This window comes from Sphaeramia orbicularis, chromosome 13 (genome assembly GCF_902148855.1).
Source record: "Sphaeramia orbicularis chromosome 13, fSphaOr1.1, whole genome shotgun sequence".
Taxonomy (NCBI): Eukaryota; Metazoa; Chordata; class Actinopteri; order Kurtiformes; family Apogonidae; genus Sphaeramia; species Sphaeramia orbicularis.
The window spans coordinates 49,854,518-49,871,467 of NC_043969.1; the positions used below are offsets into that span (position 1 = coordinate 49,854,518).

At 40.5% G+C, this 16,950-nt stretch overlaps 2 protein-coding genes and 1 long non-coding RNA gene across 3 annotated transcripts; 1 reads left to right on the forward strand and 2 right to left on the reverse strand.

Moving 5' to 3' along the window:
* The first annotated feature begins 277 nt into the window (after positions 1-277).
* LOC115431789 (uncharacterized) lies at positions 278-1,091 on the forward strand. Its single transcript, XR_003937139.1, has 3 exons — positions 278-403; positions 654-864; positions 959-1,091. It is a non-coding gene; the product is annotated as an uncharacterized LOC115431789 (long non-coding RNA).
* Positions 1,092-11,204: 10,113 nt separating this feature from the next.
* Positions 11,205-12,161, reverse strand: LOC115431186 (olfactory receptor 11A1-like). Its single transcript, XM_030151418.1, has one exon. The coding sequence runs from the start codon at positions 12,159-12,161 to the stop codon at positions 11,205-11,207; it is 957 nt and encodes a 318-aa protein (XP_030007278.1).
* A 3,007-nt stretch (positions 12,162-15,168) lies between these two features.
* Positions 15,169-16,086, reverse strand: LOC115431771 (olfactory receptor 11A1-like). Its single transcript, XM_030152416.1, has one exon. It carries the CDS (start codon positions 16,084-16,086, stop codon positions 15,169-15,171), a length of 918 nt encoding a protein of 305 aa, XP_030008276.1.
* Positions 16,087-16,950: the final 864 nt, after the last annotated feature.

The following is a 16,950-nucleotide window of genomic DNA, read 5'->3' on the forward strand; positions in this document are numbered from 1 at the left end:
TTCCTGCTGTTCTCCAGTTCCCTTAAATATGCTTCCCTTGGCACCAGGTTACAGAGGACTAGGAAATAGTTTGGGTAAGTGTCAGCGCATTTCACTGTACATAATGTGACAGATGTAATGTTGTTGTAGATTGTTTAGACTGGGATTGGTGTACTTACTCGTATGGCAAACCCATCCGGTCTACCATCTTAAGAAGGTGGATGTGACAACCCCAGTGTTGGGTTTACTCCTGGTTTTCTCTTACCTGTTCTCTCTCTCCACTTCCTCCTCCTTACAGGTGACCAATCAGGTGGCTTGGGCTCTTCCTGCCCTTCCTGGTTGTGGGTGTGGCCAAAGCATTTAAAACCCAGCAGTGGCAGAAGTCAGCGCTCTCGCTCACAGCCTCACTGTACCAGCACCACCTGTTAGTTTGTTCACCTATTTCTTTAATTGCACATCCATCACTTTAACTCATCCATGCACAGACTACACTACTGACAATACTGACTACATATAAGATTTAACTTTTTTTGCATAAATTAAGTGATTGCATGTGCAGTGTTTCCTGTGAAATTGACCGCATGGGTTAGTCAGTTTCTGTTCTGCATTTGTATGGAAAAAAAAATGTAGGCAGAAGTCAACAAATTGTGTTTCTTCTTTAATTAGTGGGCCAGGCCATGGTCAGTCCAGACCCCTCACTGCTGACGGTGTTATCAGATGAGGATGCAGATGCAGCTATTTGTTTTGAGACATTCTGCTGATGAAGAGACCATCTGTTAGAAGATGAAAGCTACCTTCATTAATCATCATTCAATGGTCAAGGATGAAACGAATGCAGCAGATGTCTTCTCAGTGTTCCCATGGTTTCTGGACACACAAGGACTGGTAAGACATCTTCATTTGTTAAATCACTGAAATCCTCCATGCGGCATGCAGTGTCACTCATCACTCCTTTCTATGTACTGTTTTTGAATTACAGATAGAACAAGACTTCAGACTTCTGTTTGGTGTGGTCACTGCCAACAAATTCTTGGAGAGGTAGCCTGCCAGTTTTTAAAACAAAAGTTGTGAAGGAAAGCCACCACAGAGCTCTTGGAGTTAATGTACGATGCTGAGTCTGCAGCTGAAGTTGAGAATGGTATGACTGTTTTAATCCTCATTGTTGGTTATATTGCTAATGGTGCCAATTCAGTGTATTTATGGCATAATGTTAATCAGATGTGTTTGTCTGTAGGCTGGGACAGTGACATGTCTGCTATTTTGCTGCCACTACATTTGCTACCCCCCATCTGCACAAGGACGGAAGAGACCAGGAAAGATGTCTACATCTCAAGCTATCAATAACCTCATAAAATTCCTAAAGGTATGTTGGAAAGTTGTTTAAAATTTTCTTTCCATCACCTGCTGTTCAATGCACAGTGAAGTGATCTGATCTGTCATCATAAGATGGTCACTAAATCCTGCTGTTGAATGTGTTCTTGTAGGCTGGAGCCAGTGTGCAGCAGCATCTAGACAACATCACCCGAGGCAGGCAGCCTTACTTTCTGGATCAGGGGCCGACAAGAAGCAGCATTCAAACCTTCTTCATTGTGACTGACAAGCATGCACTTCCATGTAAGGTGACAGGTTTGGTGGGAGCTATTTGACGAACTCTTTAAGGCCCATTATGTCTTTGGTACATCGTACAGTTCCTCCCTGACCAAGTTTTTCACTTTTCTGCAAACAACCATTTACAACATTTGGTTCAGCAGAAGGGGACTTTTCACCTTGTCAGTGTTCTTGGCAACAAGTAATGGTGCTGATGTTGATGTGGTGCCTGAAAATTAAGAGGCTGATTTGGTATTATCTTCAGCAGACTGTGTAAATAGTTATGCAGCTGTAATTTCTGACCTAATGGCAGCAGGTGTAGGCCAAAGTGTAGTGAATTCAGTGGAGGAGATTGTTGAAGATATTCAGCAGCATGCTAAAGAAACTGTCATTAAGCATGTATTTAGTAATGAAAGGGAAACTGAAATGTGCAAGAAAGCTGAAGCATGATTTGTTGAGTTTGAGAATCCTTTTTACAGTTCTTAATTCAGAATACAAATTATCAAAATTTAGGCTTACATAGCTTGTTTAGACTGGAATCTTTCAGTGCAAGGTACTGCTGCAGGTTTTGTTTAGTTGAAAAAGATGACTTTCAAACAGAATTCTCCAAAGATTCTCCCAAAATAGTGATGCACACTAAAGACACCCACAGTGCTTGCTGTCAAGAAATGGCTTGTAATCTATCTCTTATGTTTTTTTGTGTGAAGAGTTCATGCTTATTAATTAACTGATATACAGGGTGTCCCAAAAAATTTGAAATTCTTTCATCACCTTATAATTTTTTTTTTACAATTTGTTTGCTCTTTTTGCTCAAAGTGTAATCATTTTTATTGTTCTGCTTTCAGGAATAGACATGCCGTTTACTGCAACAGAAAAGGCGATCTGTGCACTGAAGTATGCCCAAACTCAGTCAAAAGTGAATCTGCAGCGTGAATCCCACCACTTCCCCCATGTGTCGAGGAACTCAAGAGGAGAATCACTGAGGCTCTGGAGAATGTTATACAGGACATGCTGCAGCGAGTGTGGCAGGAACTCCACTACAGACTTGACGTGTTCTGCGTCACAAGTGGCGCACTCACTGAACATTTGTAATAACTTTGGAACATTATAAAATTACCATCCCCCAGAATTTTTTGTTTGAGATTTGTAAAATAAAACATTTTGTCCAAAATAAATCCTATTTAGTATCATTTCTCCTGACCATGTTGTCAGTCCAGTATGGACATCTCAAATGTCTTTTTTTTTTTTTTTTTTTTTGGGACATCCTATATTTTCACACAACTGATAACTTCTCAGTTGTGAGGCATGATGTTTCGGAATGGGTGGCCCAGTACGAATTGAAGCTATTGTTTGCATACTTTAAGGAACATGTTACATTGAAGGAGCTGAATTTAAGAACTCAGTTTTGATTATGGATTCATGGAGAGAAACGATGGGCCAGAGGCTGTGAATTTGGATGGAGAGTCTAATGATCTGGGACTGAATGCAATTCACTCATGGTGTTTATTGAGGAACATTCCCATAATGTTTGGAGTCTCACTCACTGTGCTGTATCCCCCCCCCCCCATTCTACAGGCGGTGGGGGGTGAAGTGAGCATGCTCAGATGTCTATGGAAAGAACAAGGTCTACTCTATCGGCTCGTTTGGAAATTTTTAACTATTGAGCAAACGGTTGAATTATGAATATTTAAAATGAATCATACATTCAGGACAGTCACCACAGACATGTCACAAGTTACAGGGTTAAATAAAATGATTAAAAAGTGACCACAGGCCAAACGAATAAGCTCAATATTTCACTGAAAATTTGGCAAAACAAATCCATGAAATACTTATAATTTGACTAAATGAATTTATGTATGTTAATTATAGAAGTAGGTAAATGACATGTTATTCATGTAACAGTTATCTGCAGTGATATAAACTTGTTGGTGTTTAATTAAAAAAAAAAAAATGCATCAAAGAATGTGATAGTAATGGAAGGTTTTATTTACAGTTTGAACATGGTTTTGCTTTAGAATCAAACTGTACTGGCATTCTGCCATAGTAACGTCCAAAAATAAAGTGGAAAACTGATTGTGTGTTTTTGTTTTTTTTTTTGTTGTGTTGTTATATTTATAATGCATGAACATGATACTGGATGTTACCGCTGCAGCTTTAGAACAATATCAGTCACTGAGCATTTAAAGCAAAATTATCAATATGGAAACTGGTTGGAATTCAGGATCTGAATTTAGTTTGACAGTGGATTCATGGGTCGACGGGGGAAGTTGATCTACTTGTATTTATATATGTATTTATCTCTCATTATATTACTGATATTTGTGCTTGAATCCGTGCTTGAATGTGCCGCAGCCTCCTCTCTGATGGGAGAAATGTGAAAAGTCCATGATGCTTTGGGCTTTTTTCCTGCACATGATGATGTAAAGGTCCTCGATGCAGGAAAGACAGCAGCCACAGACGTGCTCCACAATGATTTTTTTTTCTCCGCCACTATGCAGCTGTTGTACCACAAAGTCTACTTGTCTTTTTACCTCCGCCAAGGAGGTTATGTTTTTGCCAGGGTTTGTTTGTTTGTCTGTCCGTTAGTGTGCAACATAACTCAAAAAGTTATGGACAGATTTTGATGAAATTTTCAGGGTTTGTTGGAAATGGGATAAGGAAGAAATGATTAAATTTTTGTGATGATCAGGGTGGGGGGGCCCACGGGGGGGGCGCAGACCAGAAAATTTCATCAAAATCTGTCCATAACTTTTTGAGTTATGTTGCACACTAACGGACAGACAGACAGACAGACAAACAAACAAACCCTGGCAAAAACATAACCTGCTTGGCGTGGGGGGGCCCACGGGGGGGGCCACTGATCAGCCTTGGCGGAGGTCTGCGCTCTCTGAGTGCTTCTAGTTTTATCTGCAATTGTTTGTTGCTGCTGTTAACTGTGAAATTTCCCCACGGTGGGATAAATATGGTCTGATCTTATTTTGTCTTAAGTTTGGTGCTGATTGGATGAAAAAATGTTGAGTTGTAACAGTTTGGTTTTTCTTGCCGCTACACCCTGAACTACAGTGGCCCTGAAGGACAAACCACAACGAGAATCACAAAGCAAACAAAATAAGAAAGGTCAAAAGAGAGAAGGGGGAAAAAAAAAAAAAAACACGAAAAAAAGAAAATCACACAAACAAGAAAAAGGTCCTACTGGAAAAGTTAGGTACCTGCCATGACCAGGATCTGGATGCTGATTGGATTGTCTGACAGGTGGGAAAACCATAAGTTTATATTTAAATATGGCTATCACTGAAGAAATAATCAGGAATTAATTTGATGCAGGTCATACTAATGCAGTAGGACCTTTGTCTTGTTTGGAATTTGTGGTTTGCCCTTCAGGGCCACTGTACTGAACTCATCAAGTGACAACCTCTCACCATTTCTATTTTTTTTTTTTTTTTAAATTCTATTTGTTAGACATTTTTTCATTTTAACAACATAGATACAATAATACAGCAGAACAGATTGACTAAAACATGAAAAAATGGGTCCATCTTGACAGTTCACCAGATTCAAATTATACAGCAAACAGCTGGAAAAAGGAATGTAAACATGCATTTACTATCAACTCTGATTCAGGAACCATTTTTAGTTTTTTCCAGTATTTCTCAAATTTTTAAAAAAAGTCTCAAAGAAAGTGATATTCTCCATAATGTAGACTTCATGTATCACATCTGTCCATTTTGAAAGTGTCAGTGGTTCAGCAGGTTTTAACCTTCTACCACCTACTGATCTGAAAGAACTCTTAGTTCCATCCAATCCATCTAGAGCAGTGGTCCCCAACCCATTTTGTACTACGGACCGGTTTCATGCATGAAAATTTTGCGCGGACCGGGTAGAGGTGCGGGGGTTCCAATAACAAAAACCATTGTCAGTTCAGAGCATGTGATCTGAAACACTTTCACTGTATGTCAGGCAATTCCAATGATTCTACAGTAGAATATCAACTCGCCCTATTGCAGAATCAGTCGGAACCCTGGACTTGTTTCCCTGCAACTAGACAGTCCTATCTGGAGCTGATGGAGACACACAGTCCAAGTATATTCAGTCTTCTCTGGATTCTTGTTTTGGTAACTGTCATCACAGAAAACCCAGCCCCACAAAGATATGAGGTTGGAAACGGGAGAGGGACTTTCAGAGCTTTTGTTGTGATATCTGCATATTCTGCTTTGACTTGAATCCAGAATGCACAGAGGTTTGAAGTTGTCTCAAACATGGATTGAGGTGCTTTTGTCACCTTTTGCGATGAACCTGTAACTTAGGCAGGAATCCTGATATTACCTTCTAAATGCAGCTTTCTGTTTGCAGGCAGTCACCCTTCTGCAACCCCATCGTTTCCTTGTTTCTTCCCGAAAAAGTTCTCTAGTCAATTTTGTTTTTGGCTCATTTCTTTAGCTTGTGTTACAACTGCTTCATGAAATGGCGCACCAGAGTCAAGAGCGGTTGTGAGGTGAGGGTGGAAACTGTCGTTTTCAAAATAAAATCTCCGCAAGACTAATGGAAAAAATTGCTTTATTATTAGCCACATTTTTTTTTTTTTCTTTGCGGCCTGGTACCAAATGGGACTGGGGGTTGGGGACCCTTAATCTAGAGCACTACACTGTCAACATGCAGGTACACTGGGGGTTCCTAGGATCTCCAGAAGTAGGACAGGAGCTAGAGCCTTCAGCTATCAAGCTCCACTATTGTGGAACCACCTCCCTGCCTTGGTCTGGGAAGCAGACACCATCTCTGTGCTTAAGAGTAGGTTAAAAGTATTCCTTTTTGATGAATCCTATAGTTAGGGCAGCTCAGACTGCTCTTCATTCTGCTGCTATAGGCTTAGACTGCTGGGAGACTCATCAGGATACACTGAGCTCTTCTCTGCTCCTCCTTTTCTCTCCTATTCTTTCTCTTGTATTTACGCCCCACAGTGTAAAAAAAGATGCCCCCTATCTACTCAATAAAATTAAGGCAACACATTACAAGCAATATTATTAATTAAATTTCACTCTGTTTGGTATTGAATAAATGTTAATTAAATGAAGCCCTTAATAGTTATCCACTTAATGAGTAGATCCGAATGCTACACAAAATGGAATTTATTAAAAACTAAACAAAAATATTGATTTGATACAAAAAAGATAAACTTCTTAATGTGTAAATAGTTCCAATAAAAATTTCTTTAATTTTACATTTCAATGATGTATAATTGAGCAATAATCGTATGCACTGATCAGTGCATTAATTTGAATTCAAAGCAAGTAATTAGGTCTAAACATTCTTTTATCTTAGGAATGACTGCACTCTAAGAAATTTAATTATGCTCTACTCAGTTTAATGATAGAAATATATTTACACTTACATTTATTGAGTAAATTTGAAAGCTGTGAAATCAGTTACATTCACTGATTGAGTATATAACAATTGTAGATGAACTGTTAAGGCATTGTTAAGCCTATGGCTTTCACTCATGGTGCAACTCAACAAAAATACAAAACAATCACTGTGGGTTGATGACTGGCTAACTGACTGTTCACTATTGTTGTGTTCTGTGGTGGTGTAGGTTCACAAGATGAAAACGTGCATATGGCCACCTATCGTAGCAGGAGAGACATGATTTCAACAGACATGTATTGTGGTCCTGTGCCTGTAGACTGGGACAAAGACAAGAGTCTGAAACAGTTTAGTCAGGCTGTGGTTGGAGATCGATGAAAACCTTTAACTGGACTGTGCATATAAACGTACTGACTGAACATCTCATCCGTAGACTCTTAAGTCTATATCAGACTATAGAACAGTGACCCCCCCAATCATACCATGTACATGTGCATCCATGATGATGTAAATATAAATAATATTTAATTTTTCATTCAAATTTGTTATTTATATATATATTTACTGCTGAAACAATGTGTAAAATTTCAAGTACCCACAATGCAGTGCAGGAAATATGCCACAGTATCATTGTGTGACTCCTGTGCACACCTTTTTTTATGCTTCCGTCACTTCGGGGATAATGGGGGTCACCAGTCTCTGGCACTGTTATTTTGGGTGTCGTGTGTTTAAAAGTTTGGGAACCCCTGGACTAGAGTCCCCGCTGAGGAGGGGCAGACCAAGACAAATACTGCTGTAAATAATATGTTGTAACATGAGAAAAGGGACAAAAAAAGCTAATCACAGGTGTTTTTGTATTTTTTAAAGGTCACAGATGTTGCTCTTGTTGTTACGTTTGACTCGGCGTGTGTGTTTATTTTTTTTATGCTAGTGACGCAGGCGGGCAGTTTGTTTTCCATGCGATCTGCAGTTTTCTGTTTCTTTCCTTAACCCAGTGTTTGTCAAACTGTGGGGTGGGACCCCTAGAGGAGGCACCAAGGCCTACCAGGGGGGTCATGGAGTCACTCCTGGGTGTTTTTTTTGTTCTTCAGGTTAGAACATGTATCAGGTGGAACTAATGTTTTAGTGTTGGAGCACCCTGGACTCATTTTAGGGATGCACACCAAACCAATCTACTGCTGTGGTGATCTGTCACTAGACTGGACAAAGAGTTTAGGTTTGGACAATGGACAAGGACTGGACTGGAAAAGACACATGGACACACAGGTTTGTGTTTTGGCCCAGTTTGGACTTGAATGTTCTCAGGTGTCCAATGGAAACAGACTCATGGACCCACTGATACTGGTCACATGTTCATGTGTGGAACCAACATGTGTTTGTTGGACTAAAAAAAGCAACTTTATAGTCAGAGTTGGAGGTAATTGGACATATCCTGTTTTTATTTGGATAAATATTGTCTGAGGGAACAGTCTGGCTGAGTTATTTGCATTATTCAAACAAAAATCCAAGTCATTTTTAATTTGAACAAAAACATTTTCAAGGAAAAGCAAAAGTATTGGTACGATATTGATGTTTCTTTCAATAAAAGTTATAATTGCACCACTGTTACAATGTTGTTGGGGTTGAGGGGGGACTGGAGGTTTATGGTCCTCCTAATGGGGGGGTGGGGGGGCACAGAAACAGACTGGGAACCAGTACCTTATAGGTGTACATGAAACCCGACTGCCCGAAGCTGCTGCACTGATTATTGTTTGTGTTTCACACAGAGGAAGGAATTCCTGAGAGAATAAAGGGCCCATCTGTCATCTGCCAAAGCAGCGGTGGTCTGCGGTTCTTCCTTCCACAATGCACAGCCGGTTTGGTGACAGGTTAGTCCTGTTCCATACATACACATTATGGAATGGATTCACACACAGTAACCACAGTTAGTTCAAATAGGTGTTGTTTAAAATAAAGGCACAGATTTAAAGTGTTTCAGCCTTTCAGTAGTTTCTCGTTTTAAAGTATTCTGCTGTAATAAAGTGCAGTGAACTGTGGTAGGTGGGAACACAGAACGCCCCCATGCTTTAATGTGGGCAGCAAAAAAGGATTTCTAAGAAAGAAAAGGCCTTATTTCTAAAACATTTGTGTTATTTTCCATCCCAATAGAAAAAAACGCCAAGAAATTTTTACAAAAGAAAAATATTCTTATTTTAAAAAATATATATATCTGATCTTTTCTTAGTGGGATTTTCCAGCTAATGTCAAGCTGGATTTTACTAGTAGCAAGGTTTGGTAATGTTTTGCAAATGATCCCATCAAAGGATCCAGATGGTTTTCCTTATTTCAGACTGAAACCACTGGCACAACTTCTCAGTTTAAGAATCTGAAGAAATGACAGCAACTAACTGTTATTTTTAACCATTTATTGCTATTTACTGGCTTAAAACATGACACAAATGATATCACAGTTTAACATGACCCTCGACTATTTTGAAAAAAAAAAAAAAAAAAAGATCAAAAATGCATTTCAATGAGTTTGCACATCAGATTTTTGCAGTACTTCTGATGAGGCTTTGAACAGCCCAGTTAATTAAAAGGAAATGCTCATTCTACGCTGGTAAATAAATTCTATTTGTGTTTCTACTTTATGAATGAGATACTGTGGGTTAGTTTTTTTAATTCAATTATGGTTTATCCAGGTTCCTAAATATTTGCATGTGTTTCAATTACATCACCACTGGTGGTTGTTGTAGGTGGAGTTAGGAGTGTCTGAGGTCCTTGCTCATGTGGAATGAACACATTTGGTCTTTGTAGAATTGAGGGTTGAACTACACAACACAGTCTGCAAGTGACTGAATGCAGCCTGTAACTGAGGAAAGGCCTGGATGGTCTGATGGAGGACGGTATTGTGTCATCAGCACAGAAATGTCTAATACAGTCCAGAGTAAATACAATTTAAGTACAAACTGAATAGAAATATACCCAACATGGCGCTCTGGGGGACTCCATGTTGGGACCCTAACCCTTAAGTTAACTACACTGGTCTACAATTTTTTAAATGATCTGATTCACAGATTAAATTTGCTAAATGTTCCATATTTTAATCAGATTAATTGTTAAATAAATGACCAAAGTGTTGGTTTGCTGATGTTTGTTAGTTTTTATTGGTTTTCATTTTTATTAAATGCTTAGTTTTAGTTTTTTCATATCTTTTATCGTCTTCGTCGTCGTATTCTCATAAATCCCAGACAGGACTCTGCTGCTTTAGTCTCCATGTTTCCAGGTAGAGTGGGGACCAGAAGACGATTGGAAACCACAAGTGAACACAAGTGACGGACCATCAAGTGTTGTACGGTGTCACCAGCTGAAATTGCTCAAGTGAAATAAATCGATTTCATATAAATCCGACATTGACAAAGAAAAAAACTAAGAGAATTTTATCCATAATTTTTAGACGTTTTAATTAGTTTTGTAAGCACACAATACAGTTTCAGTTAGTTATCGTTTTTTTCTTTTAATTATAGTTTTTATTTATTTCAGTTAACAAAAATGTTTTTTTCAATTCTAGTTTTCATCATTTCGTTAGTTTTCGTTAACAATTATAACCTTGGCTGAACCATAATTTGATGCCGAACCTGAAATAAAGGAACAGGGGGAAGAGAGAAGGAGAGAGCGAAGGGGGGAGGGAAAAAAAAGACAAAAGGAGGTGGCGAAGACCCTCACAAGGTCTGGAGGCTGGAGCACACCTGGAAAGTCTTCAGGGAACAGGTGTGTAGGAGCAAGAGGTAGGAGTGATGATGAAGAAGAAGAAGAGGAAGAAGAAGAAGAAGAAGCGCACACTGTCCATTCAACTGACAAAACAGTTTGATATAGAACAACAACCAGATCTCTGCTGAAACGTTTGTCCCATATTAAAGTTTTTTTGTAAGTTGAATGAACAATATTAAAGTTTTTTTGTAAGTTGAGTGGACAGTGTGTGGGACACCTTTTTTCTTCTTCAAAGACCCTCAAAAGAAAATATCAACAATAGTACCAATAACAACCATGGTGATAATTATAATGATGACAAGAACTACAGTAGAACAAGAACTGAGTAAAACAGAGCAAAAAATAAACAAATAAATCAAAATAAATAAAAGATATTAAAGGAAAAAGAAAACATGAACAAACAGCCAACAAGTTTATGGCAACGTAACGGAAAACATAAATTCAAGACTTTTCAGACTTAATAACACCCTGTTTATACAAACTAAAACCACAAACTAAACATGTGTCTATTTCTATTTCAGACTAAGTTAGGCTCGGCCTTTTCTTCTGCTTCGCATTCTTTCTTTCACACAAAACACATTTCTACAGAGGATGCGAATGTTGGACAGTTTCAGTCCGTACATTAAAGGGTTAAATAGTGGCTGACAGGTGAGCCAGTATAGTGATAAAAATATTCTCAATATATTGGGCACATTGTTCATATTAAACCTGCTCTGGACGATTTCAAAGCAAACACCAAAAGCATAGTTTAACAGTGAAGCCAGGTGAGGTGTACAGGTACTGAATGCTTTATGTCTGGTCTGTTTAGATCCAGAAAAACACACTTTAAGGATCCTCGTGTAGGTGTAGACGATTAAAGTCAAAGGACCTAACACTGCAACAGACGTACCAACAAGTCCGTAGATGTTATTGACTGTGGTGTCAGAACAGGCCAGTTTAACTATAGAGAAATTATCACAGTAGACTTTCTGAATAATGTTTCCACACAGACGTAAAGGAGCACTTAAAGAGGTCGGGATGATGATGGCAATAAATGAGCAAAACCATGACACAGCGATAAGCACCGCAACCTTATTATATGTCAGAACAGTGTTATATTGCAGAGGAAAACAGATGGCCAGGTATCGGTCATATGACATCAAGGCCAAACTGGCAAATTCTACACACGCATAAAGAAAAAGACAGAACATTTGCAGGAAACAATGTGAAACAGAAATGGTGTGAACATCTGTGAGGATCTGAAGCAGAAGGAGTGGAAACAGCCCAGTACTCCCCAACAGTTCATTAACAAACAGACTGCACAGAAAAAGGTACATGGGTTCATGTAAGCTCCTGTTCACACAGATAAGCACAATCAGAAACACATTGGCAGTGATTACTAGCACATACAAAGTCATTATAAGAAGGAAATATAAGTACTTGAAAATCCCAGTATCAAAGTAGGCAACAAGAAAAAAATATGAAACTTGAGAATAATTTTCCATAATCAACCTTTTCAACCTGGTTTGTGAAATATTAATAATTACAAAAAGGTTCAAAGACCTGCAAAACATGACAACTGCATTTTCTTCCGTTTACAAAAAAAAAAAAAAAAAAAAAAAATCCCATTATTATTCATCCATGTGTCTCAGTTATAACAGTCTTTTAAAGCTTTGAAATCATTTAAAACACATGAACAGGTTTAGTTCAAGTAGAAGACAACAGTTTAATCAGTGGTCAGACGTTACTATGACGTGGCTGTGTCCTGCAGGTGTGTCCTGCAGGTGTGTGGACGCTGACACTGAGCTGCTGTACTTATACACCCATCCATCCCTTCCCCATGAACTGATGCCAACAGCAACAACAGTGTCACAAACAAATACACAACTGACAACTGCAGAAGAAATAAATCCACTGGGGTCACATGGTCCATTAGTCTGGAATAAGGGTGGGCCATACTGGGAATTACAGGGCTAGTATCGCCAATACGGATACTTTTTTACTTGAAATGTCACAATCATTGAATAATTTTGCGACTTTGCCCTTAGTTGATTATGATAAAACACAGGACAAAGATTTCATCCAAATGATTTTTTTTATTTACTAACTACAATATAAAATAATTTATCAGTATAAAAATAATCAAATCATTCTCCTTTAAATTTGTGATGAATGACTTTATTGCACACATCACATGTGGCAGTTTCTCTGTCAGCTGTTGTGAATCAGCTCCACACTGCACTTCTGTGTCTGTCCGCCATCACAGGCTGTTCTCAGTCAGTGCTCTGACTCTCGGGGCGTTTTCACACAGCGTACCTGAGTTCGTACCGTACCTGGATACGTTCACAGCTTTCCCGCAGACGTTGTGTTCACAGTCATGTACCGCGGCCCATGCCCAAGTACGAGTGGGTGTTACAGGGTGGAAACAGTAGGTGGCGTTGTGGAAGGAACTCTGTCACTATCCAACAAACGCAAAAGTCAGAAGACAAACCCTTATGTCATCAACCGAACAACTGTTCTGTTCATTTGTCTACAATGGCTGCAAGACAGGCACTACTTTTCTGTCTGTGATCCTGTCTGAGGCAAAGAAGAGCGACCTTCGTCGTCCCTGATAAATCACCCTGTGGTTCGGTCGATAAGGTGAACCTGTGCCGCACGGATCTGAGGCTTTTTCAGGAGACAACAGGAGCGCCGTCTATGGTCTCATGGGGATTCGGTCATGTCCGGTATGGGGCACAGATCGCATTCACACGACAGCGTACCGTACTGGAGTCCACGCAGTCCGTACCCAGGACTACCTTCTCAGCTGGACTCAGGTACGGTACTCGAGTACGGAACGTCTGCATTCACATGTATACAGTTAAGTGGACTTTGGGGTCAAACGTACTCGGATACAGACTCAAGTACGCTGTGTGAAAACATGGGGGTGGGGGGGCATGTCTCCTCATGTGTGCCCTGGTAAACCGAACAGCCTTCTGCCTTGGATACGACACCTGCTTTGGTGGATTCTGCGTCTCATCTGCCTGTGATGGTGTGGTGTTTGCCGGCCCCGCCTTCCTCCAGCTGTGTTCCCGTCCCAGCCAGAGTCCAGTTCTAGTTACCTGCCGTCTTTACTGCTCTGTTTCCTCAACCCACTCCCCATCCTGAACACTGCATCCGGACTGTTCCTGTGGTTTTGCGGCAGTGCCACGTGGAAGAGGCGAGTTTGAGTCCAGCCAATGCAGCTGCTCTTCCGAAGTGTCCCTCAGCTCAGTTACCTGTTAATGTTCCGATCCGCTCTACAGAACACGTTTCAGAACAATCGGGCCAGGAATGGACCCAGCACACACCTAATACCTTTGAGCCTCAGGCAGTTGAAGCCCCCTCCAGCGACACAGGGCCATGATGACCACGGCGGCCGATGAGGTCAGACAAGCAGCTGACAACGACTGTCAGCAGCACTAGCTCTGCAGGTGCAGCAGCTCGCTGCCACCCTCTCCCACACTGCCCTTTTCTGGGCAGTAGCTCCTGCACCTCCACCCATACCTCCACCTCCTGCTCCTGCCCCTCTCAGCGATACACCTGAACCCCAGGTGGAGACTCCGGAGTGTCCAGAGTTTGTGGCCGGTTCCAGCCCGACGTTCAGCCCGGTGGGCTCCAGCCTCAGGTCCAGTCCAGCCATCGGTCGTGGTTCTGAGTTCACCACCTGTCCAGATTCCCATCCGGCCACTGGCCCCAGCCCAGAGAGAGGACTGGCAGCCATCTGTCCAGAGTCCAGTCTGGAGTTCAGTCCCCCTGGTGCGTGTCAAGGGTCCAGCCCTGAACCCGACCCTCTGCCTGAACCCAAATCTGACTCTGGTGGACCTGGTGGGACGTCCGGTGTTTCCAAACTCCCAGAGGGGGGTTCACCTGCTGGGGTGCCACCTTTCTACATGGACTCTGCCCTTCCTGGATCCTCTTTCCATCCAGCTGAAGGAATCAAATGAATAAAATAAATCACAACACAACGCTGGTCTGTTGTTTCAAACGGAGATCAGAACGCAGACGCTGACCCCTCAGAGGTCTGACTGAACACTGAGTTTATCAAAATCAGCATCTAATTCCACTTTTGTTGTTATTTCTTTCTTTGTTTTTTGACATTTAGTGAATATGAACATTTTCCGCATTTTAACCCTTTCCCATATGTTCTGTGTTCATGGAATTTTGAAGTCAGAGAATATTTTGTAAAATACAGGTTTAAACTTTTCTACACACTATAATACATGTTCATTCATACATTTATGTTTCTGTATTTAAATAGTGGTTGAATAATGTACGGAGGACCACATTCACATACTTTACATATGAAAATGAATTTATGTCTGGAGTCTTAAGATTTGATCAAATATCTGAAATGTGAAGATTTTTTTTTTTTTTATCTGATTTGATCAGAAATACCATATAGAATAAATGGATAACTATATGAAATTACATAATACAGTTCCTTTTTTGAACTTTTTATTGATTGTAGAGAACTGATGTGTTCTTAAATTCTCAGTTGAAGAGATTTTTACATATTATACGGATCTTAGACATGTTCAGTCCGTACATTAAAGGGCTAAATAGTGGCTGACATGTGAGGAAGTATATTGACAAAAATATCCTCAACATATTGGGCACATTATCCAAATTAAACCTGCTCTGAATGACCTGAAAGAAACAACCAAAAGCAAAGTTAATGACTGAAGCCAGGTGAGGTGTACAGGTACTGACAGCTTTATGTCTGGTCTGTTTAGATCCAGAAAAACACACTTTAAGGATCCTCATGTAGGTGTAGAGGATGAAAAAAAGAGGAATTATTACAACAATAACAACTGAGATGAGTCCATAGATGTTATTGACTGTGGTGTCAGAACAGGCCAGTTTAACTATCAGATAATTATCACAGCCCACTCTGTTAAGGACGTTTCCACACAGATGTAAAGACGAACTCAGAGACGTTAAGACAATGACTGAAAGAAAAGAAACCAACCATGACAGAGAAATAAGAAGAAAAACCTTATGAGACGTCATATGTGTGTTATAATGTAAAGGATAACAGATGGCCAGGTATCGGTCATATGACATGATGGCTAAGGTTAAACATTCAACAGTTGCATAAGAATAAACACAGACAATCTGTAGGAAACAAAACGAAACAGAAACAGTGTGAATGTCTTTAAGGATCTGAAACAGAAGGAGTGGAAACAGCCCAGTACTACCATAGAGTTCATTCACAAACAGACTGCACAGAAACAGGTACATGGGTTCATGTAAGCTCCTGTTCACACAGATAAGCACAATCAGAAGAACATTAGCAGCAATGATTGAAAGATATAACGACAGAACTAGAATAAAATACATGTATTTCAAAGTCCCAGTGTCGAAGTAGGCAGTGAGGTTAAAATATGAAACCTGTGAATAGTTTTTCATGATAACGGAAAATGGATCCGAGCGTCAAACACATAAACCTTCTTCAGTTTCATGAACACCAGTAAATCTGTGCCAGTGTTTACCTGAGCCTGTTTAAAGTCAGTCAAATGCTGGTGTTCATAGATACTAAACAGTTCAGTCCCATGTGTGACTCCCACTGTCAGTCCCTGCAAACTGAGCTCAAACTCTCATTCGACTACCTTTAAAACTTCCATCTGCAGCAGTCGGACCTCAGTACTGAATGATGTCACTGACTGACCGAGTTCTGATTGGACCGCTGGACAAACACAACATGGTTCCTCCTGGTGGACTTCCTGTTGGGATGGATTGATCTAGTGGGACGCCATGAAGGACGGTGTTTTGACTGATGATCACAGAGAGAATGAGACAAATGTCCCTACATGGACAGATGAGGGACGGATCTGGGTCTGAAAGGATCTGGGTCTGGTAGAACCCCTCAGAGGTCTTAGTGAAACCACCAGTCCTGCTGCGTCTTCCTCAGGCCGAGGGTTGAATAATGGCCGTGGACGACAGTTTGGAAACAGATGCTGAAAATGTCAGATTTAGGCCTGGAGATGTTTGGGAAATGGAGGAAAAAGATGAACAGAATCATGTTACCTCTTCTTCTCTTCTCCAAACATCTCCAGGATGACCATCTGGTGAAGTAACACTCAATGTCTGAAAGAACCACAGACTGCAAAAACATGTCAGCACCAACAACGTCAGCACCATGAGGCCTTCACCGCAAACCGGTACCTGTTCTGGGTTTGCAGGGAGCTGAGGCATCAATAACATCACTGAGGCAGAGATGACCACGAGGTGGATCTGGATGTGGAGACTTGGTCCATGGGGTCGAGCAAGTGT

Coding starts and splice junctions, on each gene's coding strand:
- LOC115431186 (XM_030151418.1), bottom strand. CDS start 12,161: ATGGAAAATTATTCTCAAGTTTCATATTTTTTTCTTGTTGCCTACTTT.
- LOC115431771 (XM_030152416.1), bottom strand. CDS start 16,086: ATGAAAAACTATTCACAGGTTTCATATTTTAACCTCACTGCCTACTTC.